Here is a 27,833-nt window from a genome sequence, read left to right as displayed (position 1 = left end):
CCTCTCCTCGTCCTCTTCCTCCCCCGATCTCCCCTGCTCCGTCGCATCCGCCACCAAATGGCCTCGAGCTCCAGTCTCCCGGCCAAGTCGTTGATGGATGTGGATGTCAATATGGATGTGGATGACACAACCTCGAAAGCCCCTGTCCAGCAAACCCAGCCCGAGCCGTCAAGCACGGCACCCTCCAAACCAGCCGACTCCCTTGGTCCCTGGCTCCATCCCATCGAGTGTCTCATCAACGGCGCCTGCGACGAGCCCGATGCCCTCCTGATCAACACTTACGAGAGCGGCGCCTCCGAGCGACACTCCTATCGCCAGGTGTGGAGGAGAGCATACTCGATCGCCCAGGGGCTCAGGGCCCTCGCCGGCTGGGACGACGCCGACCACGAGGTCATCGGCACCTTCTGCGAGTCCGAGGTCAACTGGGTGTTCTATTCCCTTGCAGTGTGGATGCTTGGCAAGTGAGTGTTGCTTGGATGCGATCGAGGGCGAGTCCCGCTGCATCCGTCGTCTGCTGCTTGCTTGCTCCACACATCCGCCACCAGCACTGTCGATCCAGTGCCATCGTTCATGCTCTGTCCTGGCTTGTGATGCCCTGACTCTGCGATCTTCCCTCCTGGCTCTGTGATCCTCCCGACTCTCCTCGCTCGTTCCTGACCACCATCCAGGAAGACAATCAACTTTGGTCTCAACCTGCCTCCGGCTGCCCGAAAGGCTGTGTGCGACAGGTGTGTGGTCTGTGGGCATGTCTGGATCGTCTGTGGGCATGTCTATTGTCTGTGAGATAGTTCGACCTCAGAAGTGATGATGGCGGCAGAGAGGGTGTCGATTGATAAACAGCAGCTGACAGGGCTGCATCCATCCAGATACTCGATCAAGTATATCCTGCACCACTGCGTCAAGCCCGGACGCACACAGGGAGTGACTCTTGCGGATGCATCGACATTCCCGATGCTGGACGACATCCCACTGCCCTCGCTTGAGGCGTGCGAGCCACTCGATGAGTTCATTGCCTATGCATGCACTTCTGGAACAACAGGTATGGATGGCTGCCAGAGTATCCGTCAGCTATGTGTCTGGGTGGAGTGCTTGATACACCATATGAGTGGCGCATCTGATGGCATGGCACGATCGAGCAAGTGTCTGTGGGTCATCACAGGACATGCATGATGCTCATGGTGGTTCTTGGTGCTCCTCGACAGGCATCCCCAAGACGTAAGTGGATCGAGACAGTGTACTGAGCACAGTCCGAAGCGAATCAACGGAGATCACTGACCACCCTATGCTCATAAATGTGTATCAGATACAAGTATTCGCACTTTGGTCCAATCACCCTTCAGAGTTCGGTTGGAATCCTCAATGCCAGTGTCGGACTCTGTCAGGTATGGGCTACTTTCGAGAAGGCTTGATATTATGCTTGATCATCAACTTACTCCTCAAACTCCACAGGCACCGTCTTTCATCGCAACTCTAAATCTCTTCCTGACTGCACTGAACCTCCGAGGATCAGCATGGATCCCCATGGCAACTCCGAATCCAGTTGAGAAAGTCCGAAGTATTTCCAAGATGCTCAACGATGGTCTCGAGTACATGGGATTGGTATGTAGGGAACTACGCAGTATTCCATTTGTATCGAGCTGTGACTAACCAAGATGCTCTGTTATATTATCAGCCTCCCTCGTTCCTCAAATTGATCATCGGAGTTGGAGTGTCGGATAACAGGCACATCATTTGGCGAAGAACACGAAAGATTATGCTTGGGTCCGAAATTGTGCCTCGAAGCGTCGTTTGTGAAGCCAGGCGCCGCTTCCCGAATGCCGAGATTCAATCTGGATATGCATCCAGCGAGGTAAGGTTTCATCTGATGACAGGTGTAACAGGACTGACTGCTTCTCGACTGACTCAAAACAACTCGTTGTGTCAGACTCTGTTGATAGGAGCCGCTGCGTATTTCAGTCTCCCGGCCGATGTCACCGATGTCCCTCCCACACTTGTGTACAAGCTCTCCAAGCCAGGAGTCCGCTGCCATATCATCGACGAGCACGGCAACTTCATCGACAGAAGGTTCTCCAACGGCGGTGTCCTTGTCTTTGCTGTCGATCCCGACCATCCGGTCAAGGATCATCCCAGCTTTGTCAACGCCGACCCGGACAACAAGATTGGATACTTTGGCTTCCTCGGCGACGGCTCTCCTCGTGTCTGCACCATGGACTGGGTCGATATGGTCAGCGAGAACGAGTTCACTGTGGTCGGAAGGTGAGTGCGATGCAGAGGCACTGTGTCGGTATGTTGGCTGCGATGTGGCATTCATCTTCTGCCTCACCACCACCCACCCAACACTCATCCAATTGCCATGTATCGACCTCACACACTTCTCACCCACATCACCTCTCACCACATTCCCATCTCACCACATCATCCCTCACCCACATCACCTCTCACCACATTCCCATCTCACCACATCATCCCTCCGCATGCACCACTCCAGATTCGACCAGAAGGTCAAGGTCAACGGCGTCTATGTCGACCTCAATGCCCTCGAGGAGCTTGTCAACCAGAACCTGAGCCACTCGATCGCCGACTGTGCCTTTGTCATGACCTCCGAGAAGCGCATCGTGATGCTCTATGTCCCCCAAAGCGGCCCTGCCATCCTCCTGAGTCCCGCCAACATCATCCTGATGACCGAGGAGCTCTTTGCGCTCTCGAACATCGCCAAGGTCCCGATCCACAACTGCTTTGCGCTCGAGCGATTCCCCTTCAACGACTCCAACAAGCGCGACCTCAAGAAGCTCAGGCTGTTTGCCGAGAATGTCGAGCAGTACACTGCGTCGGTCGTCTATCCGGCTCTCAGGATCGACAACACTCTCCTGTCCCGCGTCGCTGCCAAGATCTCTCAGATCGGCAGCCGGGTCCTGGGCAGGGCCGCCCTTGATGGCCGCAACTACTACATTGGCGGTGTCGGCTTTGACTCGCTCAGCGCCGGCCGCCTGTCCCTCGCCATCAAGGACGAGCTGGATGTCGAGATCTCGCCGCTGATCCTGCTGTCGAACGGAATGACACCCACCGATGTCGCCCAGCTTGCCATCGACATGCTCGACGACAGACTGATGGTCCCGCCGACCGTGGATCTGTACCAGGAAGCCGTCAGGTTCGACGATGCGGGTGTGACGGCCGACGGCCTCCCTCGGTTTGTCTATCCCGACAATCCTCGCGGCATCGTCCTGACGGGGGCCACTGGGTTCCTCGGCGCATTCCTGCTGTACGAGCTGGCCAGCAGGTTCCCCAGCGCCAAGATCTACTGCCTGGTCCGAGCCAAGGACGAGCAGGCCGCCATCGACCGCATCTTTGACACGGCCAGCAAGCTGATCCTCAACCAGCAGCAGATGCACGACCTCGAGCACAACATCCGTCCCAGGATCGTGGGTCTTCCCGGCGACCTGGCACAGGACAAGTGGGGGCTGTCGGACGAGCGATGGCAGGAGATCAGCGAGCAGAGTGATGTGATTGTGCACAACGGTGCCGAGGTCCACTGGCTCTACAACTACGAGGCACTCAAGGGCCCGAACGTCCTCGGCACGGCGACGGCATTGAGACTGGCCACGACCCACCACTTGAAGCCGCTCCACTACATCTCGACGATCGGTACGCTGCCGATGAAGGGCTCGGCCCAGCCGCTCGAGGAGCGAATGTCGCTGAACTGGAACCTCTCTGGCGGCTACGCACAGACCAAGTGGGTCTCGGAGCAGCTGATCCACAAGGCACGATCGAGGGGCGTGCCGGTGACGATCATCCGACCGGCCGCGATCGTCGGCGAGAGCCGATACGGAGGTGAGCGAGTGGTGATGTGGTGATGTGGTGATGTGGTGATGTGGTGATGTGGTGATGTGGTGATGTGGTGATGTGGTGATGTGGTGATGTGGTGATGTGCTTGGTGAGTCCTCGGCCGACACTCACTCGCTTTCTCCATCTCTCTCGCCACCAGCATGCAACGTTGATGACTACATCTGGCGATATGTCAAGGGATGCATCCAGATCGGAATCGCTCCCTCCCATGCAACCCCCGTCACCCTGACCATGGACCCGGTCGACCATGTGGCCAAGGTCGTCACGGCGATTGTGGCCTCGGAGCAGGCCCTCTCCAACTTTGTGTTCCATGTCAGCGACTCGGAGAACAGGTGAGGATGTGGCTCATGGTATGCTGGGGGAGCAGCGAGTGGGAAGGAAGGGCATGGATAGAGAATGGATGGGACAGCACCGGCTCACCACACCAACCCATCACACACCAACCCATCTCACACCGACACCCCATGCTCAGCCTCATCGCCGAGAAGAAGATCTTTGAGATCGTCAATGCCATGGGCTGGCGAGTCATGTTCGAGACACGCGAGCAGTTCAAGATCCTGCTCCAATCGGCTCCCTCCGTCGAGACCAACGCCCTGTTCCCGCTGATGCACATGCTGATGGACATGTCCGTCCAGGTCGACAACCCCAACACCCGCTCGATCTATCCGACACCGAGTCCCCCGGCCGAGAAGGTCGTCGAGCGATGTCTCCGATTCTTGGACCGTGTGAAGTACCTCCCTGCTCCGCCCGAGCCTGTCTCGCCGCTCCAGACGGACGACTATCCCGAGGTCAGCGTCTTTGGCCGCACTGGCCGCAACTGAACGGCACAGATGTGCTGGACCAGGCTGCACCGATGGGTTGTCCTGAGGCATGGCCAGCAGTGACCGGCAGTGGCAGTTGATGCACTGCACTTGGATAGCCCTCGGTGCTTCATCTGGGGTCTCACCTGGCAGATCCTGGTTGCTCGACCACACCATCGATCCAGTGTCCTCGACTGAGTCCTCGACTGAGTCTCGCAGCAAGCACACTCCTCCTTCTGTCGTTGCTTTGTATTGTGCTTGTTCTTTCCATCTCTGCCCCAACCTTCCCCTGGGCTGTTTCCCACTTGATATCCACTCGCTGTTCTTCTCGTTTGTCGGCTGTCTTGTTGTCAGATTTCTCGTCAAATTTATCGTCATCTCTCGATGGAATTATGCGTTTCCTCCGTGCAATATCCGTGTGATGATTATCGTCGACCAAACGTCCTGCTGTTTGAACAACGAAGTTGCCATCCATAAGGATCGGTCAGCAGCCGGCTATGACATGCCCTGCAAACACTTGCTATTTCCTCCCTCCTCAATCATGAAATGGGACAGTTCTATTTGCAACTTACAGTCTATCCAGAAAGAAACGGGACAGTCACTTTCTGGCTTCTGAAGCCCGCTGACTGACTTGTAGGCCCAGCGGGCAGGCCATGGCATTGCACTCCTGTCTTCGTCGGCAATCTCCTTGATTTCGTTGGTTTTGGAAGCATGGTCTTGAATACACCCGGTCGATCTCCTGTGGCGATGATCGACTGGCATACCGAGATCATGTTCCTTGAGGCATTGATGTCTCGATCCCACAGCGTATGACAGCTTGCACAGCTCCGGACAAAGTGTGGTTTCTCGATATCAAGATGCTCGGGTGACTCGAGTCGCTTGGCTTCCCGGCAATGTGAGCACACCTGGGATGTGTTAAACTCGTTCACCGAGCGCACATGGATCTTGGAGACGGATCGGTCTGGTGGGCGTCTCTGGTGATGGTGGAATTGCTCAAAGTACTTGGCAAACCTGAGCCTCCTGGGACTGGATGCGTATCCCTTCCCCTGTTTCCAGGATGCATTCCCAAAGGCAATCACCACTTCGGTCTCCTTCAGTGCCTGGTCGATGACTTGCTTGCACATCTCGTGGACGGTGCGCTGTCGCTTGCTGTGGAGATCGAGTCGCTTGAACCGCCGTCGCCGGGTCAGGCTGAAGTACAGCTGTTTCTCCAGCATGTCTCCATCGAACACATGGCGAATGTATTGCAGGAAGGGATCCAACCCAGGGATCTTGGGACTTGGTGTGGTGCTCATCCAGCGCGTCTTGGGCTGGAAGCGATTCCCACAATGGCGTCCTTGATTCAAATCACAGAATGGTCGTGGCCAGCGCGCGATTGTATTAGGTAACAAAATATTTGATCAATCGTCAAAATCACGGGTGTCCCGTTTTTTTTTGGATTGACTGTAATGCGGCTTCTTTGAAGGTCTGCATCTGAGAACAGACGGGCTGCTGTTCAGTCACTTCGATCGACTCGCACACGGCGATCGTGCTGCTCGCCACATTCACATATCGAGCGCAATGAACGACCGCTGCAGATGATATCTATGTGTATTTCCACCCGAAAGGAAGTTATGGACGCAGAGTGCTCCGCTTCGCTTTGCGAGTGTTGTGCTGCGGCTTTCGAATCCTCCACAAAGTGCTGGATTCAACTCGTCCCGCCGGAATACTTGGCCATGCTCATGCTCGGGTCGGGTTCGGTTGATTAGAGTTCAGTTCCATGTGTGGTTGGATTTCGTAATCTCATATGAGTGTCGTTCAGGGGGCTACCAGCGGCCGCCTTGGCGGCATCACCGAAAATGCCCTGCTGCTGGTTTACAATTTCATTTTTGTCTTGAGCCTGGCCCAGTGGTGCGTCGATGTAGTTCTCCGGGATGCAGGAGACGAGGCCGACCACGCTCAGCCAGAAAAGGACACCAAAGGCGAGCCCGAAGATCTTTTCCATCGCGCTGTGGAAGTACAGACCCGTCACAAACAGCATGCCAATCCACAGGAGTTGGAAGAGCATCATCAACGCAGAGAGCACCTTGGCGACTGGCTGACTCCATGTTTGTCGAGAGATCGTGTGGCTCATTGTCACGTCCTCCTTGTAGATGGCATCGAGAGCACTGCTTTCCTCAGCGATGCACAGGAACGCAAAACTGAGAAGGCTGTTTATGTCATTCCCAGCAAGAAAATCTGTCAGTGTGCGGAGCAGACCCGACGGACTCACAGGCAGGATTGCGAGGATTCAAACATTGCAGGAAAGCCCATGCGTGCGGGCTGAATATGTCGCCGAAATTGCATGTCGTCAATGAAGTATCAACTCACAATGCGTGGCCGGATATCTCGATTCCGTCCCATACAGACTCGCCCTTTCTGCAGGAGTAGGGGTCCGCAAAGGAGGCATTTCGGCATTGCCCCAGGAGTCTATCGGAATGGTGCATCAGGCGGCTCATGGTGGCCCAACAGAGCGTGGCCAAAACCCAGCGAACGAGGCCTCGGAAGGCAGCTCGGGTTTTGGAATTGAAGTGGTTGAGTGCCACGGACAGCAGCAGCAGCAAGCTTGTCCAAAACTGCAGAGAAAACCACCCCGAGTGTAAGTAGGTGATATCTGATCAAAGCTTGACAGGGCTCTGTCAGAGATCAGCCGGGCACGGTGATTGAGGATGTGAGGTGGGAACTGTGCGATTGATATGATGCGCTGCAGTCTGCAAGCACCATGTTAATCTCACCCAGCCCTTCTTCACAAACCAGACGTTGAGGAAGTTCTTGGAGTTCCTGAAGAAGCCCTCGACTGGAGAAGCGGCGAGGAGTGATACGACAGAGGCGTTGGCCAGGGCGACTCCGATCCCGAGGACGGATGCCACAATTATGAGCGCCTTCCGCTGCTCGTGCTTGAGCACTGGCCTGGGCATGGCGAAGATGGGCTGTGTGGGTCAGATCGATCGGTGTTGCTCGCCAGGGGCACCTCGCTGGTCGGGTTGGAGATCGCTGGCTGCAACGACCAGGCCCGACACGTGCCGGCCCAGCCCATTCCACGTGATCATCAACCGTGGTCATGTGGCTCTCGACACACACATGATCCAGGGCAATCTCCGACAATACGAGCATCCATCCAAGCAGCCACCCGAGCAGCCATCCGAGCAAGCGGCTTTCCAAACGACGCTGCCCCGCATATCATTTGGCCGTCCAGGACGTTCTTCGCGACCACCAGATCGCTGTCATGCCACACCACGCCAAGCGAGCGATCTGTGGCCTGGGAATGCAAACAACAGACGCACAGATCGTAAGCCCCCACACACTTTCGCCCGCCGCCGATATTCCATCTGGCTCGTCGCATTTGAATAGTCCAGCGAATTCATGCTATCTACCAGTGCTGACGTTTTATGTCTGCAGTACAACTGCTCCAACGTGTTTATCAGCACCGCACAGTTTCAAACCCAGCCCCGAAACAGGCTCTGCTCCACCTGCAACACATTTGATCAGGCGTGCCACCAAAATTGCTGCACGCTCATCAATACGGTGCGTTTCTACTGTCGAGATATGGGATTTGTGGGTCCGGGAAGCAGTGCTAGTGCAGTCCTCTTGGTCTGATCCGTCTTGCAGAACACCTCCTCGCTGTCGTGCATCTGCCCAGCCGACCATGCGGGCCAAGATTGCTCCTCGATCCTCCCATGGAGCTGTACCATCGCCCGCACTAGCCCCGCTACCACATGCGATGTCTGGACACCGGCCCTCCAGCGAGCCCAGTATCAAGGCTGCCCGGTATTCAATGACTCCCAGCCCCTCGCGAACTTTAGCTTCGCCATGAGCTGCAGTAGCTCTCGAACGCCATTGATCCGCGGAGTCTACAATCGCTCGACGGGCAGGTACTCGGACGGCGTATTTTCGTACGATATCAGTACCGCCAGGGTGAGTGCAGCGCAATGGAGACCGAGACGTAGCCGTCGATTATGGATCAATTGCAGCCCAGGAGTGAATCATCAATTCCCTGTCATCGTCGGCCTCAGAGATCTCCATCTGTCTGCATCGATTCGATCCTGCTTTCGATGTCAGCCCGGCTCCGGCATTGCTATTGACGTTGCTGTTGTCGCATGCCGCTGAATCCCTCGCCCCCGATTCAATCTCAACGCACCTTACCACCAATGTCCACCTTGCCGTCTCCGACGAGCCCAGCTCATCGTTCAAAGTGCTTATGGAGGAGTCTTTCAGATGAGGGCGTTTGACTTCAACCGGCCGACCGCCAGTGTGAACGTGACTAGTGCTCCGCTGCTACTCTCCGAGCTGGTGGGAAACAGCTCGATCTCCTTCAGCGCCAATCTTTCGGATACTGTCGCCCAGTCGTCAAGGATGGCAGTGGGTGGCCAGATCTATTACGAGGCCAGCAAGTATCTGCGGTTTGCATCGGAGCGAACCAGGCTGTTCTGTTGTGCGTCGCATGCTTGTCTTGGGTTTGACCATCCTGCAATTTCCCAGGGCTACTATATCTTGCCGGTTTGTCCCCAGCCATCGCGAGAGGCACGATTTCGTTCAAAAGCACCGATAGCGGGCAGGCTTCGGCCACCAGAACGGCGGTGCCGCTCTGGCTTCCGATCGTGACGAGCCTCCTGTGTGTGGCAATGCAAGTATCGGTCCATTGCATTCAATTGCATTCACTCGCATCTGATGCTCGTTGAGTCTTCGAGTATGTAGCCATAACTGTGGTTGCTCGCATGGTCCGCGCTCTAACTCCATTTTTGTGCTTTGCGTGATAGTACGAGCATCGTCCTGGGTCGGTTTTTGCGACACAGGCTCGAGGCATTCCAGCGCTCCCGGCGAGCCCGCCAAGTTCCTGTGCTGTGAGCCCTGCTCGTTCTCGCATCCATGATTCGCCTGGCGACAGCGAGCCAAGTAGTACCCCCGCAAAACCACGCTCGCCTCGGAATCCAAACCGTTGACCGCCTGCTCCTTCATATCCATTCGCCCGCTCTCCAATACACTGCTGGCTTTATTGATTCTTCGCCCTCTCTGATGCTGTCCACGATCGATGCGCTTGCGACTGCGAGCTCTGTGGAACCCGCCTCTCTCGCAGGCAAATCGGTTGCTTTCACAGAGGCAATAAACCACCCAAGTGCTGGTGGCGGCTACGACGCCATCTCGCCGGCTTCAGATACATCCACCCGCTTCGAAATCACAACCTCGACGCCTTCGCCGCACATCTACTGCACTCGCAGTCCGCACGAGCCATCTCCAGCGCGCACGTATCCTCGGTCTGGCTATGGGCCGGCGTGGCAATTGACCCTGGGTGAAGAACTGCGGCGCGCGGCGGGGACAAGTTCCCACAACCCAGACCCAACCCACAAAGCCAAGCCTGTCCAGGGATGCACCGGTTCGCCGGCCGGTCACTATAACGTTGATGCACCGCCGGCTGCCCTGGTTCTGCGACCGGCGAAAGACCAGCCGGCACCCTCTGGTCGACTCGGCGCCGCCAAGGCCGATGCATATCCCAAGGGCAACTTGCTGGCGTATTTGAATACAATAAGCCGCCCAACAGACGCTGGCGGCCAGTCGTTCATCCAATTGTCTGATATGAACTCGGCCGCGGATCCCCAAGCAGGCCCTTTGCAGGGCATCTCCAGCACTCTCCCGTTGCCTGTCCAAACCAAGTTGCCCCACGCCCGTCACGATCTCGGATTCTGGTCGCACTTTATGATTCGGTAAGTATCTCGTGTCTGCGGCACCACACCAAGCAATGCTGTGATGAAAATCTAATTCTTCGTGCTTCCCGTCGACCTATTGACAGCGGTGCGTCCTTTGGGAAGAGCCACAGACTCGCGAGAATCGGAATCGTACTCCTGACAGTGCTCTTTGTGGCTGCGGTCGCCATTCTTGTGTGATACATCGAGTCGTAGCGCTTTGGTGGTGAAGCCCTTGCCGTCATCTCGGGCCTATTTACAGCGGATTCGGACGCCTTCACACACGAATGGCTTGTGGGTTGTGTGGGTTGTGTGGGTTGTGTGGGTTGTGTGGGTTGTGTGGGTTGTGTGGGTTGGATGAGTCAGACGACGTTGATCGGCACCCAAGCCCCAATACACTTTATTCAGAAAAAAACGGGACAATATAGCCGTTTCCATGAACAGGTAGTATGTGCTGTGCTTGCGTCAAGCAAAGCCACAAGAAATAAAACAGATCACTTTGGCAGCCTCCGAGTGAAGACTGCCGGTCGCTCTCCGATCTCCACAATCGACCTGCATACTGTGATCATGTTGCGCGCCGCATTGACGTCGCGATTCCACACTGTCCGGCAGCTGGGATTCTTGCAGCTCCTGACAAAGTGGGAATTCGCAACACTGGGCGCATCGAGTCCTTCCAACCGAACTGGCTCCAGGCACTTGGAGCACACTTGCGAGGTGTTGAACTCGTTCGTCGAGACTACCTTGACGCTTCCATGATGGTGATTGGGACGGCGTCGGTGGTGCTCGAACTGCTCAAAGTACCGAGCAAACCGCTGCCTCCGAGGGCTGGATGCATAGCCCTTAGTACATGCGATGCAGCACACCAGAGTGGTTGATGGCAAATGCAGCCGAGACAGACTTGTGCTTCATATGATTGCGCTAGCGAAGCGAAGCACCCTTCGGCGAGTATCCGTAAAGAGGGAAAATGGATCTCCTGAACCCTGTCTCGTCGACAAAAACGAGCCGTCGTGGGTCGATGGAGCGGACCTGGTCCCTGAACTGTGCCACTCGCTCATCCAGTCGCTTGGACTTGTAGAGGTGTGTTGCCCTCTTGTGTGAGAGACCTGCTCGGTGGATGGCAGTGTGGCAGAGTGAGAGTGATACTTTCCTCTGGAGGATGGACTCGAGCTTGCATCGCAACACAGGACCAGTCTGGAACGGGTCCTGTTCAATCAGGGTGCGAATGACTGGACATGCCTGCTCGAAGAAAGTGGATCTGCGAGCTGGGACCCGGGATGGGTCATCCAGCTTGCATCCTCGGTGCCATCGATGGATGGTGCTCTTGGATACACTGAATATGGAGGCAACCTTACGCAGGCTATGGATGAGGGCGTAGCATCGCAATGCGGCGGTGCGAAAGTCGGATGTGTGGCGAATGGTCATGGCCAGCGCGCGATAACATTGGGTAACAAAATATTCGATGAATGGTCAAAATCCCGGGTGTCCCGTTTTTTATTGGATTGCCTGTAAAATCCGCCACTCCATGCATTTCCTGTTCGCACAGGGGCACCCAGGGAGATGATGAGATCCACTCGGTCGCTGTTGGCCGAGTGTGTGATATGATCCGCCAATGCCGTGTTACATCGTTTCCAAAATGAAATGGGACACCCTGTTTGGAACCATGACAGGGTTTTTTGCTGTGACCTGAATACACCCACCCACTCATCGCATTCATGGCCAAGCACAGTACCCTCGATTTCCGCATCGCAGAATGGTCAAGGCCAGCGCGCAATGTTTTGAGGCAACAGAATATTCGGCCAATGACCAAAACCAGGGTGTAATTTGTCCCATCGTTTCTTCAACACGCATCCAGCATATCGTGTTGACGGTCTGTCCATGACATCAATTGGTCAGTCTATTGATATATTATCTTCAAAGGAAAAGAAGAAAAAGTGAACATCTTCAAGGAGGGTGTGCCCTGGAGTGTCGTGCGGTGGGAGAGTATATCAAGAATTGCGATTTGAAAGCAGCAAAGGACACTCACACAGAGTGGTGTATGGCACACGGTGCGGGCCAGACAGGACCGCCAGTCTGTGTGCACGGAGAATAGAGCTTATGAAAGGTCCATCAAATCATCAAACACCAAGGACTCGGATGAGAGCCCAAGTTGCCCATTGTCGCTGGGGAGTTGGCTGTGTTGGTGTACCCGATGACGACCGGCAGGAAAGGCTTCGGCGGGCGACGCTGCTGGCTGCACTGCAAATGGTGTGAGAGTCGCTTGTGCTGTCGACACATTTGCTATCACAGATGCGCTTGCGGACCCGGTGACCCCGGCAGGAGACTGCTGCGTCGATGGCGCCACAGTTATGTCCAATGATGGCGCATGTGCATCTAGGACCATGATCACGTCGCTATCTGACCCCGTCAGGTCAATCGGAACACACTGCTGCGCTTGTTGGGATACCGAGTCTGGTCCGGGAAGCTGTGTCGTCCTTGCGCCTGGGTGGACTTCACCAACGAGCGGCACGATGGCTTGTGGCATTGGACGGATATCACCCATCGTGAGCGGGTTATATGAGAATGATGAGATCGCCGCACTGATCTGCGGTTTCTGGGAGGTCGTGGATGACAGATGAGAAACATCGTCGGGGCCCTTGGATGCCGTCCTCTTGAGTTTTGGAGTGGACTTGAAGCACAAGTGCCGGTCCGCATTGGGCGTTCATGATAGAAAGCGTGAGTGAGATGGACGAGTGGAGCAATGCAGTCCGATGGGGCTGCAGCAGCATCGGTGACACGGAGCAGACGCAACGAACCCTGGGCTTTCCGTCCTTTGGCGATCCTGGCCTGGTCGAGTGCTCATCCCCGGAGGTTGGGTCCTGTGGTTGGTATAGGGCTCAATTTAAGAGTCCTGGTTGTGCGGTGCCTGTATCGACGACCACCAGCAATGATCCTACCGTTTTTGAAAGCTCTTCCTCCGTTTTGAGGCGCCACACAAGAACCTAAAAGCGAGCGCAGTGAGATGGATGGGGCCTCTGGAAATGTCGGCGAGCCGGTCGTAAATGCGACATGGAATGCCATCGTACCTTGTCTGTCTGCCGGCGCTCCCGGACCGCAATCTCGGATATCTTGGCAACCGTGAGTCCTTTGTTGACCCGAAGCCTAGGAGTAGATCCAAACCGAATCAGTTGTGCGCAGAGTGCCCTTGAGCTCGTTATAGCAGACTGGGGGATCTGTCGCAGCATTGCGTCCTATCGCGACCTAGCGATCGCACTCACTTTTCCTTGAATTCCTCGGCCAGCTGGATTTTACTCTTGTCACTGCCTACCACGGACTAGGACACCGCGCGCGAGGTAGATCAGTATAGGGCACGTCGGTCTGGTATCCCAAAACCCACTGCCGGCGATGCGAACCAGCACAGGGATGGAGGAGGGCCGCAGGCTTTCATACCTTGATGAGTTCTGCGAGAAGTTCCGAGGGAAAGACCGTGCTCTTGGTCCGCCTCGAGGGCGACCGGACCGTCTGTAATCCGCCGTTGGCATTCAATCGCTCCTTATCATCGCCTGTGCCGATGGGAACACGGGCCTCGAAAGGATCGAGTGAAATATGCAGGTCTTTGGGATTCAAGAAAGACAAGGCACAACGGCCGCAAATAAGGAATCACACCAGCATGTGAGTGGTGCGCCGTCCCAGGGCTGCATCGTGTCGCTCATGGCCTACCTCCAAAAACATGGGCAGCCATATCGGCAAGGAGCGCCTGTGAAGACAGACTGCCGATGGTACTCTCCCAAACTGGGCCGACAATGACTGGCACAAGAGGCTCCAGGCGGCGCCGTTTTGGGAACATATCCTTCGTTTTGGCTGTGTTGCAATGCATCGTTGGTCAGGTCGGCATTGGCTGGAGTAAGCGCTGCTTTCGTCGTATCCTGACACTGTTGCGCATCACATATCGGACTTGGCGACATACAACTCGGTGGGAGGGCTGGTCGCGGGCATACCTTTTTCGCCAAGGTTTTCGTCGTGCTCGCCTTCGTCCTCCGAGAGATACCCGTGAGGAACGAGCCAGCCGTCCTGCAAGGTTTGCATCGCGAGGGCAGGGTGTGAGATGCGGCGGGACAGACATTGGCGCCAAGCGTCCGCGATTGCCGTACCTCTTCTTCGTCGATATCCTCGGCTTCATCCATATCCTCATCGTCCTCTGACAGCGAATCCAGTGCCTCTCCAGGCTCGTCTTCTTCCCAATCCTCCTCGCTATCCACGTCATAGTCAAGGACGGTCACATCGCGAGTATAAGGCGCTCTCGGAGAGATAACCCTGGATCGCTTCGACCATGTACCTGAAGCGAGTTGGAGCAGGCGTAAAACTTGGTAAGGAGCCAAGCCGAGGGATACTGAAGCTCTGGGCTAAAGCGCAAGTAATGTGGCAGAGCGGCTCACCAAAGTACGCCGGGCGGATGTTTTCGCCAAATTTAAGGAACTTGAGGCGTCTGTAAATGTATCCGACTTCGTCACTGCCGAGTTTTCGCAGGGGCTTTCCAATATACTGTCGCGGTTTCTTGCACCACGATAGGAACTGGCTTTGGACATCTGCATCGTCAGAGAAGCAACAGTGAGAATTCGTTCAGTGACTGAATCGAGTTGCACAGAGTTTGCATGAGCGCCAGCAATCTGCATCGAGTCCATGTTACAAAACCTTGAGAGGAGGCCTTGGGACCGTCAATAGGCGATTCACAAAGCAGGGGCGCATTCTGAGCACCCGAGCGAGCAATGAAGCGGTTGGTTGGGGCCAGGGTAACATTGTTGCGCACGGTGAAGGGCTGGAAGGAGGCGTTGTACTCGGTCTTGAGCACATTCTGCCCGGTACCCTCATCGGTCTTGTCTCCTTCGACGGGTCTGATGGTGTGAAAGAATTTGGAGATTGGCGTGTACTGCGTCGGGGTGATCCGCTTCTTTTCATCCTCTTTCTTGGGCTGAGCGATGCGAAGGTATATTTTAGCAGAGCGCCGAACAGGCATGCCGCCTTTCGGGCTGGCAGAGGCTGCCGGCTCTACCTTTCTCTCAAGCGGCTTGTGCTTCTCTGAAACGATGACTTTGGCCTTGCCCTTGTTGCTGCTGGCCTCAGGGAGAGCAGCAGCACTCTTTGTCGACGGTGCGTCATCTGGCACATCTTCAGTGGCATCCACCATAACAACGTCGCTGGAGACCTATGATTATCGCCAGGAGGAGGGACCAGGGGGTCGAATTGAGATGGGCGATCAGCGTCATGTGGGCTGGCCTATCGACCGACATGCTCACTCGAAAATGGCATACTACAGCAGTTTCTGCATTCTGGCCAACAGCGTCGCCGAGATCGCGGATGCAGAACGACAGTGATTCAGTCTGCACCGACCTGAGGCGACCTATAGGTGTCCGTGGCGCTTGCGGATCGGTCCTGTGGAATGCAACTGGGTCACTCGACGTCCAGAGCTGCGCAGTACCGTAATCGTAACCACAGATTGAGGGAACCTACCACTTCCACCGGCGCCGGAGCGACATCGACAGCAGCGCTCGGCCGGCCCCGTCGCTTCACAGCCATGAGCCTGCCCTTGTCCTCGGAAGGGAGGGCGTCGATTATAGCCGTAATTTCTGCCTGAGCCTGGGTTGGAACACAAGGAGATAAGTGCGTTGCTTCGGAAATTCCCCAGAGCGACGCATAGGCTTTGGGCAGAGCTACCTTTTGTCGTGCGCGTGTTCGCTCCTCAATGATGCCTCGCAGCTCGTTGCTGAAGTGGTTACGGTTCAGGACTTCCCACCTCCAGACTTGAAGGGCCTGTGCGTTTGCGCCCGATCAGCAAAGTGAAGTGCCGTCGCGACCATACGGCAGCTTAGGCCGAAAGAGTTGGGGATATCCCTCATGCCTTTGCCTTGTGGAGCTGCATTTCTCGAGGCATATCTGCTGCGTAACGCACGACACCAACGATCCAGTCTGCGGATGCGCTTACCTGCGGCGCGCTCGGCTCGGGATAGCCGTAGTTTACACGGCTGGCGATTTTGCAGATCACCTGCGAAACCACCTCCTTGGTGATCAGACTTTCTTTGTCTGTCTCCAGTACCACGGAGCAGAACGAAATGCGTGCATTAGCAAAGTACAGCCATCATGAGCAACAGAGTGCTCGTCGCTGTCAGAGGCAGCGTGCTTGTTCACAGCCTCACCTGAGCTGTCGCCAAAATCGGGAGGAGAGAGGTGGTCCTTCACAGACACAACCAACTTGTCGATCGTCATGTCGCTGAAGGAAGGACACACGTGTCAATGTTGTTTCGGGAAGTCGGTGATGCCGCAGCTTTGAGCATCGTACCTGTCCTGCACAAGCATCGCGAGCAGCCCTTCGTATTTTTCTGGAAACTCGGCAAGGACTTCGGACTTGTCCTCCATCCAGGTGTGAAACGACGCCAGCCCTATGGACACAGAGTATACAGGTTAGTGACCTCTCATGGACACATGCGCCGGCTACAGTCGGGACGGGCGCGGCTTCTGGCCACCTACCAGCGATAACAGATTGGTGGCGGGATAGCGGAAGCTTTTTCTCGTTGAGGACAATCTTGCCCCCTTTGAGCTGGGCCATGCTTTTTTCTTTGCCGGAGGTTGCCGGAGCACTTTCCAGTGGTTCCGCTATTGGGGCCTAAGCCGGGGAAGCGCAGAACAGCATGTACGGGTGAACATGAGTGTCGATCATTTCGCTGGAATCGAACGGGCATCTCGGTAGTCGCATGCATGCATAGGAAACCCGGGAGTAGCAAGCTGATTGAGAATATCAAGATCATGATGACGGTCTGCATTTCGCTTCGACAGCCAGGATCAGCCCAGCCCGAGCAAAGATGCAGGCCACTGGTAACCTACACCAAGACCGACACTCTCGTGAGTCACAGCTGGGCGAGGTTCTGTGTTTTCTGGTGCAGCATGGGCCGATACAGCCTTGTCCATCGGGGTCGATGACATGCTGGCTGGCTCGGTCGCCTCGAGTACTGCGTGCGACTGTTTGGCCTTCGCAGGCATTGGAGGCTTCACTTCAGTCGGGGCTGGCGATTCTGCAGCTATGGCCCTCTCAGGCACCACCGAATTCTCCATCAACCGTGCTGCTGTCGACACGGGAAGCGTCGCTGGTGTCGATGTCAATGTCGGTGTCGGTGTCGCCGGCGACTCGCTTCCGGAGACCGTGATCGGGCTTGCCGTTGCTTCGATGGGCTGCTTGGGCGCTATATCTGTCGTTGGATTGGATGTCGCATGAGTCCCGTCACCAAGACCCTGTTCGTAATAGAGCTCCTCTGACAGGAGTGGCCGACGAGCCCTGCTCCAAGATCCAAAAACGTACTCTCTTGGCCTTTCTTGGCGGGCTTGATGTCGATGACAACCTCCGGATGTGGCCCGTCCCTAGCCATCTTCAAGATTTTCTGTCGCTTCAACTCGGCCGCCTCTGTAGATCGGAAAAGGGTTGTCAATGCAACGGCCGGATGATCTAGCAGCCGATCCTTCGCAACTCAGGCGAGCTATATTCCGCGCAGATCGGGTGCTGTTGGCTGGAAGGCAATACATGGGCTGCTGCCCCGCGGTTGCATCAACCTGTGAAAGCGGGTGCGGCCAAGTACCGGCCCTGTGCTCACAGCGGCTATGCAGGCAGGCGACTTTCAGAGCCGGCTGCGGGGACTCACCCTCGGCGTCATCACGAGCCGTTTGGCTGTCTGCTTGCTTGCCGGGTCGATGCGAGGGCAACGGCGGCGACGAGCCTGCGGCTGGCTTTGCTCCCGTCGACCCGCCTGCCAAGGCACCCTGTCTCTGCGACGCCTTGGCAATCGGCTGGAAAAACTGGTGCAGCGTCGTTGTCTTGCGTTGCGGCGGATCCATGATTGCAGACAAGTCCGTTCGTCTTGCTGGCTGCGTGGCTGTTGGGTAATATGGCCAAAACGCGACAAGCCAGGCGGATGGATCCGGCTCGAGTGCGTGCCGCGCCACGTGCCGCGCCACCGAGTGCTGCGCCATAGTATCATGCTGCTTGGCCGCAACTGCCCCTCCGCTCCCGCCCTCCTGCCCGTCCATCAACCCGCCCTGTCTCGGCCTGCTTCGCCTTCCGAGCCCGGTCCTGCCGACACCCGCAGAAAAGAAGCTGCCCTGCCCCTCGCATCGGCCCCCGTTGCTGCCTCCCGGCCCAATGAATCTTCTCTCCCTCTCCAATTGCATCCTCATCGGCATCCTTGTCGATGTCGATAAGCCCGCTGAGGTCGTCCGGACCTGCAAGCGGCTGTGGCTGCTTGGACGGAGCCCTTCGTTCAAATATCGATGGCTCGTCTCTCGGCCAAGGGTCCTCAACGACCTCTATGGCAACATCCTGAAATGGAGCCTTGAGCAGAGCACCGTACGTATCAGGCGCCTGAGCTGCCGTGCGCTTGGTCCAGAAGGGATGCTCCGAAAGCTCACGCAACCAGCCGTTTGCTCTGACCGTCCGTCGTGTTTTCTCTCTATACCCATGTCTCTATCCTGTCTCTATCTACCGATTTCTACGTGTCATTCTCGATCCCGCTCTGTTCGCCGCATGCAGTATCTCCAAACTCCTCTCGAGAAGGAGCGACCCTCCGTCCCCATCAAGTCCTTCCCAGCCTCGCTGCTCACGCCTGACATCTGGCCCTTCCTCATCGCGGCATGCAAGGAGACGAGCCTCTACTTTTCTCCCCGCTACCTCAGCGACCACACCGTCTCTTTGAACCACATCATCTCGCTGGACCATTTTTACCACAACGCTAAGGACGAGACGCCCTCCATCCTGTTCCTCATCCGCCCTATGACTCTGTTCTTCTTGATCGTCAACAATATGGAAGAAGACGCTCGGCGCCTTCTCTCGGCCATTGGGTATACCGAGGACTCGGTCCTGGCGCCCATTTGGATGAGCATCATCAGTGAGACCATCATTCGATACCGTGATGGCCAAGACGGACAAGCCCAACTGCTCAGTCTTGTTATCGACCAGCTCCGTCAAAGCGCCGCGAGCCCACCTCCGTTTCCCACCGTCGAATACCTGGAGAGCTCTATAACCCAATCACTCTGCATCAACGGTTCCGTGGAGCTTCTCGACCGTCTGCGCACCACCTTCCACTGCATCGAGCGCCTTATACAGGAGTGGGGATTGCAAATGTTGATTGCTGCTCAGCTCCATCACTGGGAGTTTGTCCAGTCCGTTCTTGTCCGCTACCAGCAGCTTGGCCCCGACCAGGCACCGCCAAGCACGTTCAATTTTGGCCACATCATCTCTGAAGCCGCAAAGGACGGCAACTATGATCTGGTGGATCAGCTTATGCTGACCGCCCGCGAACGCTTCCCCTTTGCCGAATTTGAAGGAATCTGGAACGAGACTCTCGATGATGCCATCGAGTACGAAGTCCACCCCCTGGCCGTGTGCCTGATCCAGACGGCACCCGCCTGCTGGGACTTTGAAAACCCCCGCGCTATGGGCCACATCGGAGCCGCGGCCCAAGAGGGCACTTGGACCCGCCGCGAGGTTCTAGATTTGCTTCTCACCAGCATTTCGGGGCTCGACGGATACTCCAGCGACGTCACCAAGACAGTCATGAACTCGATTCACGAGGCCTCCTCGACCCACTACCAAGCCGTCGTTTCGCAACTCGTTGCCATGTGCACCACCGGTGACTATGTCTTTGAAAAGGCGTGCGAGCGCGGCCAAGTCGTGGATATGAGCTTCGCGCTGGCCTGCCTGCAGTCGAAGAGCTTGTCCGGAGACTTGCTCGATGCTCTCCAGACAAAGAATCTGTTCCATCATCTCAAGCATGCTCTCGCCAACTCTCAGCGACTCAAGACCGACATCGAAGCCGTCAATTTTATACTGAACCTCTATCAGGCCTCGGATCTCATGCCCTCGCCTTCGGCCAGTAGTCGCAAGGCGTGTCAGCAGCTGCTCGAGCGAGTTCTCTTTGCCGCCAAGCAACCCGAACTTGACCGGGGTGGTCTGGCTGAGATCATATTGGTGCTTTATGACAGCCTCTCGGATCAATCGCCATCCACCAAGCCCTCGAAAAGCAGCGATCGCCTGTTGCCCTTCCTGAACCGCTATCTGGTCAAGATCCATGCAAGACATCGAGAAGCCATCTCCGAAGGAACCGCCTTCCACCGAGAGTCGGCCGAGTCGGTCCTCAAGGCGTATCTGGCCCGGATTCTCGTCGCAGATGAACTGGCCCAAGCCAAAATCCTCCTATCCCTGATTATAGATGGCCAGTACGAGAGCATTGTGCTGCTGAAGGACTTGGGCGTCCCGCTGTCCGAACGTCTCATCGGGTTTGAGCACCGACAGAACTCCGAGCCCTCCCGCGACAACGAGAACAGCGATGATGAGGATGATGGGGATGATGAGGATGAGGACGACGACGACAGCGAGGCTTCAGATGTCGAGACTTCCTTAGGAGATCTGCATCGGCGATTCGAAGCCTACACTTCGGCTGGATATTGCGTCGATGTCGCGCAGAAGTGCATTGAGTTGCTGCGCCGCCAGCCTCAGGACGAAGCCAAGCAGGACCCGGCCGCCTGCTTTGAGGATCTGGCCAAGATCGGATACATTTTCCAATCAGCCCAGCTCGCTGCAGACGCCTCTGCAATCCGTTTGATCGCTCGGCACTTTATCGATCGCAAAGCCTTGATCCCGGACACCGTTTCGACCAACCTTCTGTGCTTGCTTGCCCTGGCCGGATATGCTGACGAGGTCAACGAGTTGCTTGACTTGGGGCTTGCCACGATGGGAACTATTGCGCCGCTGACACTTCTTGAGTATCGAGCACTCCTGAGCCTCGAATCGATCATCAAGAGCTTCGAAACCCCTGACCCCTCGATCGAAAGCCTCGCGCCGCTCCTCCGGGGAATCTTTGCCCCGGGCCAGAATCTGCTCTCTCGCGAGATCCTCGTGGACACAGCGCGCTACATTGCCAAGCGGGAGCTTTCTCCTGTGGATAGCTCACCGAGCACCATCATTTGCAAGGCCTTTGAGATTCTGCAGTTGATCCGAGCCGTCAATGTCCCGCTCTCGGAGTGCTCTGCAGCCTCCGACCTCTTGGTGATTGCTCTGTGGGAGAAGCAGCCTCAGGTGGCCATCAAGATCATCACTACCGGATCCAGCATTTCCCGTGTCACCCCGGCTCGATTCAGCAGCTTGTTGGAGCTGATCCGCAACCCCCTGGCCGGCGACACGCTGGGCAAAGACAAAGAGCTGACCGATTATCTCGAAGCAAGCTTCCAGGCCATCAAGGGCACCTCATCGCCCGTCGCCCCAGACACCGATGCGACCCTGGCGCTTACATCGCTTCTCTGGCGCACCCAGTACACTGCTTTTGAAGCCTCCTTTGCCCGGTCGCACCACTCCTTTAGTCTGCGACATGGATGGGTCGAGCACTGGCCCACCGTTACATGCGATGGATGTGCACAATTCCCGCTGATCGGCCGGCGCTGGAAATGCAACGACTGCGACGACTACGACTTGTGCGATGACTGCTACGCGAGGCGCGACGAGCATCACGCCGACTTGGCCTCGCATACATTCCGTCACGTGGAGTCCAATGGTTCATTCCTCCTCAATGAGATCACCAACTTGCTGAACGCCGGATTGCCTCTGTCTCCGACCACGGTCATGGATCTGCTGCTGCTCTCGGCTTACCACGGAGACGCAAATACCATGGATCGTATCCTGGCTTACCCCAGCTGCATCGGAGCCGTGTCCCCTGCCTCCCTCACTAGCAACCAGGCTGAACCTTTGCTCCTGAAGCTCGTCAACTACCGATACGTCGTCAACGACATTGCCAAGTCCAGACAGCTCCTTACCCTATTCGATGCCATCCTTGGCGCACTCCAAGCCAGATGGACCACCAGTGACCACAGCCAGGTCGCATCCCGTCTATTTGAAGCCGCAATTCGATTCGAGGACACCCAAGCTGTGATGTGCCTGCTCAAGTACCTGAAGCCGGATGCTGCTGCGCTTCGGCTCGCTGTGTCGGGCTGGCTGTGGCAGATTGCCTGCCTCTTGACCAGCGCCATGGATTCCTCCGTGGATGTCGACCTGATCATTGACGAGGTCGTCAAGCATCTGCGATACGGATCGTCAACGCCATCCCGACAAAGCGTGGAGTGGCGAGCAGCCGAGCCCTACATCAAGATGCGAAACCGATCCCTCAGCGAGAGCGAACGGGGTCAAGTGTTGAACTGTCTCCTGCGCATTCACAGTACCTTCAATCTCTCTGCGGATGTTGCAGTGGCCGAGACGACGTCGCCGGAGCCTAGGCCTTCCAGTACGAATGAGTTCTGCCGCAAGCTCATCTTTGAGCTGCAGGCCCATATTGGCTCTCGGCTGACACTGCTTGTTACCCGCCTGAGACGAGCGGCCGTCGTATTCACACCAGTCAGCGTCCTCCTCATCGAGTCTCTGAACTACCTCCTGCCGCGCGGAGCCGTGCACACGCCGGGCGAACCAAAGTTCATCACGCAAGAGGAATTCAGAGATTTGCTCGTTGCTCTCTGCGACAGCGCCTCTCTTTCGGAGGATTACTTTTACAGATCCTTTGAAGAGGTGCTCCAAGCATGTCCTCCCGAGATGGCTCTGGAGCTTGAGCTGCCACGGCTGCTGATCGAGACCATGGGCTCGGTCACAGAATGGGTCTGGCCAAGAGAAGGGACAGTCCATCGCGAGTTCAAGCACCTCTTTTACTATCTGGCTACTGCGCCGGCTCGTAACATGGATCTCGAAAAGCTGAAGCCGATGATCATGAACCCTGCGTTCCAGTCCCTGCGACTGCTGGACGGCCCGGAAGATACCAACGACGAAGCTGCGGAAAGCGGTGAAGGCCAACAAGATGAAGAGATGAACTCCTTTGATGACGATATGCCATTCCAGTGCCTCGGCGACCTGCAGACCTTCTTTGTCGACGCCGATGATGCGGTCCGCGGCACTCGCGAGCTCCAGACCTTTGAACAGCTCGCTCAAGTCCATCATGCTCCCTGGGCCATGGTCCAAGGCGAGACGACGATCCTGGACCACATCATGGCATGGCTTGGTCGGGATGAGGCCTAAAGCGCATCCAAAGAGACACACGACATCCTATTTCGAGCCGGGGTCGCCACTTTTGTTTTCTTGTCGTGAATACACATCCATCGAATGTCCACCAAATGTGCTTGCGGTGTGTGCGGTGTCTGGAGACGTGCGACTCGCTCAATCCGACTGTCTTGGTACCGTCCACACTCTGCCAAGAGGGTGCGCACCATGGCAAGAGCCGAATGCATGCGCATCTCGGCTTGTTTCCAAGGGCTGCCGGCTCGCCACATGTGGCAGTGCATCTCGCCAGGGTGTCCGTCACGTGCATCTCGCCAGGGTTGTCCTCGTCGACCACGCCCTGGCTCATCAGGAACCGCCGTTCGTCAGGATCGCCCCACGACTCCCAGCAACACAACCACCCCGGGCACGTATCGACCCAGCCGATCGACACACTCCAGCTCGAGCCGTCTGATTCCACCCCCCCCCGCAAGCAGCCTCTGCCGATCGCTACAACCCACGTTTTCATCCTCGTCGTTGTCCCAAGCCAATGTTCCTCACAAGATCCGAGTACGACCGCGGTGTCAACACTTTCTCGCCCGAGGGCCGTCTCTTCCAGGTCGAATACGCCATCGAGGCCATCAAGGTAAGCTGCCGCTGCCGACTTTGTGGAGTCCGTCCATCCTCCTCGACTCTCTGTGAAGAGCGACATCCTCTTTGGTTGCTGTTTGGAACAATCGGTCTGGGCTGCAGTGGCATCCCGCCGCCTCTCTCCCTCTCTCTTCAATAGCTGCTCCGAATCGCTCATCAAACCGCTGGCTTTCTGCCTCGCCCGTGCTTCACTCCACGCTCTATCCCTTTCCAACAGCTTGGATCAACCGCCGTCGGTATCCAGACGTCCGAGGGCGTCATCTTGGCTGTCGAAAAGCGAGTGACTTCGACGCTCATGGAACCCAGCTCGGTCGAGAAGATCATGGAGATCGATTCGCACATTGGCTGTGCCATGTCTGGACTGGTTGCGGATGCCCGAACCATGGTCGACCACGCTCGGGTCGAGGCGCAAGTAAGCCCAGGGCGATGGGCCGCTCGCTCGCTTGCGTGCCTGATTGCTTTCCTGCCCTCGGCAGATGCGGTGTCGGGGAACTTGTCTGGATCACCTTTGCTCTGTCGAACCCGCACTGACTCCCGCTACCATTGCCCTTCGCCACTTGACCTGGGGGTTGTGATACCTCCATTCAGAACCATACCTTTGTCTTCAACGAGAAAATCAAGGTTGAGAGTCTGACCCAGGCCGTCTGTGACCTCGCTCTGCGATTCGGCGAAGGCGCCGATGGCCAGGAATCCATCATGGTGAGGCGCTGTGCTGTGTCGTGAAGAAGTCCGTCTGCCCAGCCTCCTCGGTCATGATGAGGCATGACGGGGGCCGGGATTGCTTGTTGCTTGATGGACTCACAGAGCTCTTATTTGTTGCGATGCTTGTGACGACTGTGCCCCTCGTTTAGTCCCGTCCGTTTGGCGTCGCCCTTCTGATTGCCGGCATCGACGAAAATGGCTGCCAGCTGTAAGTAGACTGGGTACGGCCCTGTATCCCATGTGTCCGTGGCCTGGACCGAGTTGGATCGACATGGACCGAGTTGGATCGACATGGATCGACGATTGGCTCCATATTCAAGTGGCTTGCCTTGTCTTTTGCGCTTGGGTCTGGCTCCGAGGCATAGCAGGTGTATTTGAGTCTGCTGGCCCAATTGTGGCAGCCAGCTCTCGTATCAATGCTTATCATCCCCCTCTGCTCTCGCACCATCTATCCATCGATCCGACCATGTTGATGTACCGAATAGCTACCATGCTGATCCCTCGGGCACGTTCAGCCGCTACGATGCCAAAGCTATCGGCTCGGGCTCGGAGGGTGCCCAGACTGAGCTGCAGGAGCAGTACAACAAGGTACAGCATGTTCAACTTGATGCTTGGCTTGATGCTTGGCTTGGCCTGATGCTTAGCGACTCAGATGACCGTCGAAACTATCACGGTCGCGATTCTGGCCCCCCCCCATCGCACGATGATTCTAACACCGGTGCTGGATGCACAGTCGCTGACCCTGAAAGAAGCCGAAGTCCTGGCTCTCAAGGTGCTGAAGCAGGTCATGGAAGAGAAGCTCACGGCCAGCAACGTCCAGGTCGCATCGGTGACCCCACAGCGCGGCTTCCGGATCCACGAGGAGTCTGAACTTACCGACACAGTCGCCTCGCTGGTCTAAACGGGAGAACAGCACAGTAGCCTCGGCAGCCTGCTCACGTCCACTTACCCCCAGCGGCCATCCTGAAAACGACACACCTTGGTCTTGCCTGCCCCGCTTGCTACCCCCCCCCTCCTCAGCTTCACACACGCACCTACATCCTCTCCGCATGCGTCGACCAGCTCGCGCAGTCTGTCGAGCATGGGCAGCGGCATCATCACAGATCCAACATTGCCCTGTGTTCCCACGCCTTGATCCCTTTCCTCCTCGGCTGGTTCGCTCCAATATGATCGAAATTGACGAAACGTGCTGAGCCAAGTGGCAGATATGTCCCTGGCCAAAGGGTTGATGGCATTGCTGGAGCAAAGGCGGCACGCGCGGATATATTCACATAGGCATCGAGTAACAGGCCGGGTGGCCCGAGCGCGCGGGGGAGGGTACTGCCGGTGCATGGGTAAAGGGAGACGGGAGGAATGCAAAGCAACGGAACAGCCATGAGTGAGTGAGGAGGAAGGGAGTATGATTTGGGCCCAGAGAACAAGGCTTGCTGAGGGCCAAGCGAGAACTACGGCTCCTCCATGGCGGGATGGAGCCGCTCCAGTTCAAACTCGTCCGCCCGAGGATCGTTTGCCCGCGTTCGCTTCGAGGCCGCAGCAGCGGCAGCTGCGTTCGACGGCCCGGACGTCAGGTCCAGAGCGCCCAGCGGGTTGCCCAGGGTGATTGGCCGCAGCTCCATCTGCATGCACAGGTACTCGCCGCCGAGGGACATGCCGACGAGGGACAGCACAAAGTTGATCCACCACAGGAACGAGTTTGGCAGCTGCCGGGAATAGAGCGTGCAGATGATGAGGTGGAAAAAGTGCAGGGTGCTCGCAAAGTCGAGGCACAGCTTGGCGCGTTGGACGACAACGAGTAACGAGTAGCTCCTGAAGTAGGGCCACGTCGGCGTTGGAATGGGTCATGGCGAGGACCAGAGGGGAGAGGGAGAGAGAGCGAGCAAAATCAACAACCAGAGATAGTCAGCGGGACCAGTCAGAGACGATCCGCAGTAACTCGGACCGCAACTCCTCGTCGGCCGCTTGGGGCGAGGGAGGCCGAACCGATCTCCCAGAGCGACGGCCGGCCAGGCAACGACCTTGCCAAGTGATGATGCTCGAGAGAGCGACGGGTGACGCTGCTGATGGGACATTGACGAGCGGCTGTTTCGGCTTACCCGATACACGAATTGAGCAGGAACGAGAAAAAGATGGCCCAGCCCAGGACTGTGTCCGTCCGGATCTCAGAGGAGCCCAAGATGTGGCGAATGGTGACTGAGGAGCCGGTCAGAAGCTCCATGACAAAGATGATGAGCGACAGCGACAGATAGTAGAGACATTGGAGCGTCACTGCTCGGCCAGACCCCGGGGATATCCAGGGAAAAGGCCCAGTCCAAAGCCACAGATGGGTTGATGCATATCCGTCGACAGGGACAGCGGATCGGATCGGATCGGATCGGATGGGAATAGATCAGTCAGTTGGATGAGCGAGCGAATGATGCAGGCTGAGGAGAGCCGGCCCAAGTCTGAGGCGAGCCCGCGCGATGGGCGGTTGATGGTGGGCGGCCAGAGGAGGAGGGAAGGGGGGGATATCGAAGCCGGATCTCGACACCACCATCCGGCAGCTCGGACAGCGTTGGACAGAAGCCGATCCAAAGGCCGGCGTGCTTGTCGCAAGACTTGGATTCCTTCCTTCTGTTCGTACCATGGTCGAGACCGTGCAACCCTCCCTCGGTCCAGCCCTGGATGGCCAGGACAAGAGTGACGCATGCAACAGAAGCGAAGCTCGTGGCCGCTCAAGATAACATATGGCGTACCTATCTGTGCCACGATAAGAATCGGGTCAAATGACGAAAGCCGATACGATGAATTGGACATGAGGGCTTGATGGGGCGCAGAGAGGCGGCGGCAGCGGGATAATCACAGAAACAGACAACAACAGAGACGAGGGGTTGCGCAACTTGGACAGGATTCGAGGCGATGGAATCTGCCAGGGTCGATACAGCTGGAGCAGTTGTGGGAGCGATCGCCGAGGGTGGCCGAGCCGAGAGTGTCGCCGGAGGCTCTTGGACGGGCAATCGCAGGACGGACGGCAGGATGGGCGGCAGGGTTGACGACGATCAAATCAATCGATCGCCAAAGGAGGACCAAAACGAGAGGATGCGACCGAGACGGCCAGCGAGGCCGAGATGCAGCCGAGACGGC

The 27,833-nt window shown here is 56.8% G+C and overlaps 6 protein-coding genes across 6 annotated transcripts; 3 read left to right on the top strand and 3 right to left on the bottom strand.

Moving 5' to 3' along the window:
• Positions 1 to 57: 57 nt before the first annotated feature.
• BJ171DRAFT_475488 (male sterility protein-domain-containing protein) lies at positions 58 to 4,664 on the top strand (the record flags this gene model as incomplete). Its single annotated transcript, XM_053108786.1, has 11 exons — positions 58 to 461; positions 669 to 728; positions 867 to 1,039; positions 1,203 to 1,215; positions 1,304 to 1,382; positions 1,450 to 1,599; positions 1,673 to 1,849; positions 1,925 to 2,256; positions 2,489 to 3,828; positions 3,983 to 4,175; positions 4,316 to 4,664. 11 exons carry the CDS (start codon positions 58 to 60, stop codon positions 4,662 to 4,664), a joined length of 3,270 nt encoding a protein of 1,089 aa, XP_052965865.1.
• A 1,341-nt stretch (positions 4,665 to 6,005) lies between these two features.
• On the bottom strand, positions 6,006 to 7,615 carry BJ171DRAFT_507929 (inositol phospholipid synthesis and fat-storage-inducing TM-domain-containing protein). Its single transcript, XM_053111266.1, has 3 exons — positions 7,397 to 7,615; positions 6,993 to 7,237; positions 6,006 to 6,832 (listed from the first exon to the last, which is right to left on the bottom strand). The coding sequence occupies exons 1-3, from the start codon at positions 7,577 to 7,579 to the stop codon at positions 6,388 to 6,390; spliced, it is 873 nt and encodes a 290-aa protein (XP_052965864.1). The 5' UTR covers positions 7,580 to 7,615; the 3' UTR covers positions 6,006 to 6,387.
• A 5,602-nt stretch (positions 7,616 to 13,217) lies between these two features.
• Positions 13,218 to 17,290, bottom strand: BJ171DRAFT_582548 (chromatin assembly factor 1 subunit A-domain-containing protein; the record flags this gene model as incomplete). The annotated part of the gene is made up of 17 exons (XM_053114198.1): positions 13,218 to 13,241; positions 13,402 to 13,477; positions 13,594 to 13,649; positions 13,766 to 13,929; positions 14,036 to 14,176; positions 14,314 to 14,386; positions 14,467 to 14,651; positions 14,752 to 14,901; positions 15,008 to 15,284; positions 15,366 to 15,518; positions 15,824 to 15,949; positions 16,028 to 16,123; positions 16,296 to 16,393; positions 16,507 to 16,580; positions 16,650 to 16,749; positions 16,838 to 16,973; positions 17,192 to 17,290. The coding sequence occupies 17 exons, from the start codon at positions 17,288 to 17,290 to the stop codon at positions 13,218 to 13,220; spliced, it is 2,028 nt and encodes a 675-aa protein (XP_052965863.1).
• Positions 17,291 to 18,370: 1,080 nt separating this feature from the next.
• Positions 18,371 to 23,673, top strand: BJ171DRAFT_507920 (uncharacterized protein). The gene is made up of 2 exons (XM_053111265.1): positions 18,371 to 18,701; positions 18,885 to 23,673. Exons 1-2 carry the CDS (start codon positions 18,498 to 18,500, stop codon positions 23,400 to 23,402), a joined length of 4,722 nt encoding a protein of 1,573 aa, XP_052965862.1. The 5' UTR covers positions 18,371 to 18,497; the 3' UTR covers positions 23,403 to 23,673.
• Positions 23,674 to 23,745: 72 nt separating this feature from the next.
• On the top strand, positions 23,746 to 25,898 carry BJ171DRAFT_507918 (nucleophile aminohydrolase). The gene is made up of 6 exons (XM_053111264.1): positions 23,746 to 24,006; positions 24,229 to 24,423; positions 24,600 to 24,710; positions 24,863 to 24,921; positions 25,199 to 25,301; positions 25,447 to 25,898. The coding sequence occupies exons 1-6, from the start codon at positions 23,911 to 23,913 to the stop codon at positions 25,612 to 25,614; spliced, it is 732 nt and encodes a 243-aa protein (XP_052965861.1). The 5' UTR covers positions 23,746 to 23,910; the 3' UTR covers positions 25,615 to 25,898.
• A 47-nt stretch (positions 25,899 to 25,945) lies between these two features.
• Positions 25,946 to 27,795, bottom strand: BJ171DRAFT_507915 (integral membrane protein S linking to the trans Golgi network-domain-containing protein). The gene is made up of 3 exons (XM_053111263.1): positions 27,446 to 27,795; positions 26,807 to 26,978; positions 25,946 to 26,519 (listed from the first exon to the last, which is right to left on the bottom strand). The coding sequence occupies exons 1-3, from the start codon at positions 27,504 to 27,506 to the stop codon at positions 26,159 to 26,161; spliced, it is 594 nt and encodes a 197-aa protein (XP_052965860.1). The 5' UTR covers positions 27,507 to 27,795; the 3' UTR covers positions 25,946 to 26,158.
• Between the last annotated feature and the right edge of the window lie 38 nt (positions 27,796 to 27,833).

This window comes from Polychytrium aggregatum, assembly GCF_025602895.1.
Source record: "Polychytrium aggregatum strain JEL109 chromosome Unknown BJ171scaffold_22, whole genome shotgun sequence".
Classification (NCBI taxonomy): Eukaryota; Fungi; Chytridiomycota; class Chytridiomycetes; order Polychytriales; genus Polychytrium; species Polychytrium aggregatum.
Note: the sequence above shows the minus strand (reverse complement) of the source record. Positions and strands in the feature narration are given on the sequence as shown.

Bases quoted from the DNA above. Each gene is read 5' to 3' on its own strand.
- BJ171DRAFT_507929 (XM_053111266.1), bottom strand. From the start codon at position 7,579: ATGCCCAGGCCAGTGCTCAAGCACGAGCAGCGGAAGGCGCTCATAATT. The intron at 7,238-7,396 runs GTGAGATTAACA...TTTTCTCTGCAG, and splicing joins GGTTTGTGAAGAAGGGCTGG to TTTTGGACAAGCTTGCTGCT. The intron at 6,833-6,992 runs GTGAGTTGATAC...TGACATAAACAG, and splicing joins GAGATATCCGGCCACGCATT to CCTTCTCAGTTTTGCGTTCC.
- BJ171DRAFT_507920 (XM_053111265.1), top strand. From the start codon at position 18,498: ATGAATCTTCTCTCCCTCTCCAATTGCATCCTCATCGGCATCCTTGTC. The intron at 18,702-18,884 runs GTACGTATCAGG...CGCCGCATGCAG, and splicing joins GGAGCCTTGAGCAGAGCACC to TATCTCCAAACTCCTCTCGA.
- BJ171DRAFT_507915 (XM_053111263.1), bottom strand. From the start codon at position 27,506: ATGTCCAATTCATCGTATCGGCTTTCGTCATTTGACCCGATTCTTATC. The intron at 26,979-27,445 runs GTACGCCATATG...CTGGCCGAGCAG, and splicing joins TCTTATCGTGGCACAGATAG to TGACGCTCCAATGTCTCTAC. The intron at 26,520-26,806 runs GTAAGCCGAAAC...GCCCTACTTCAG, and splicing joins CTGCTCAATTCGTGTATCGG to GAGCTACTCGTTACTCGTTG.
- BJ171DRAFT_507918 (XM_053111264.1), top strand. From the start codon at position 23,911: ATGTTCCTCACAAGATCCGAGTACGACCGCGGTGTCAACACTTTCTCG. The intron at 24,711-24,862 runs GTGAGGCGCTGT...CCCCTCGTTTAG, and splicing joins ATGGCCAGGAATCCATCATG to TCCCGTCCGTTTGGCGTCGC. The intron at 24,922-25,198 runs GTAAGTAGACTG...TGTACCGAATAG, and splicing joins GACGAAAATGGCTGCCAGCT to CTACCATGCTGATCCCTCGG.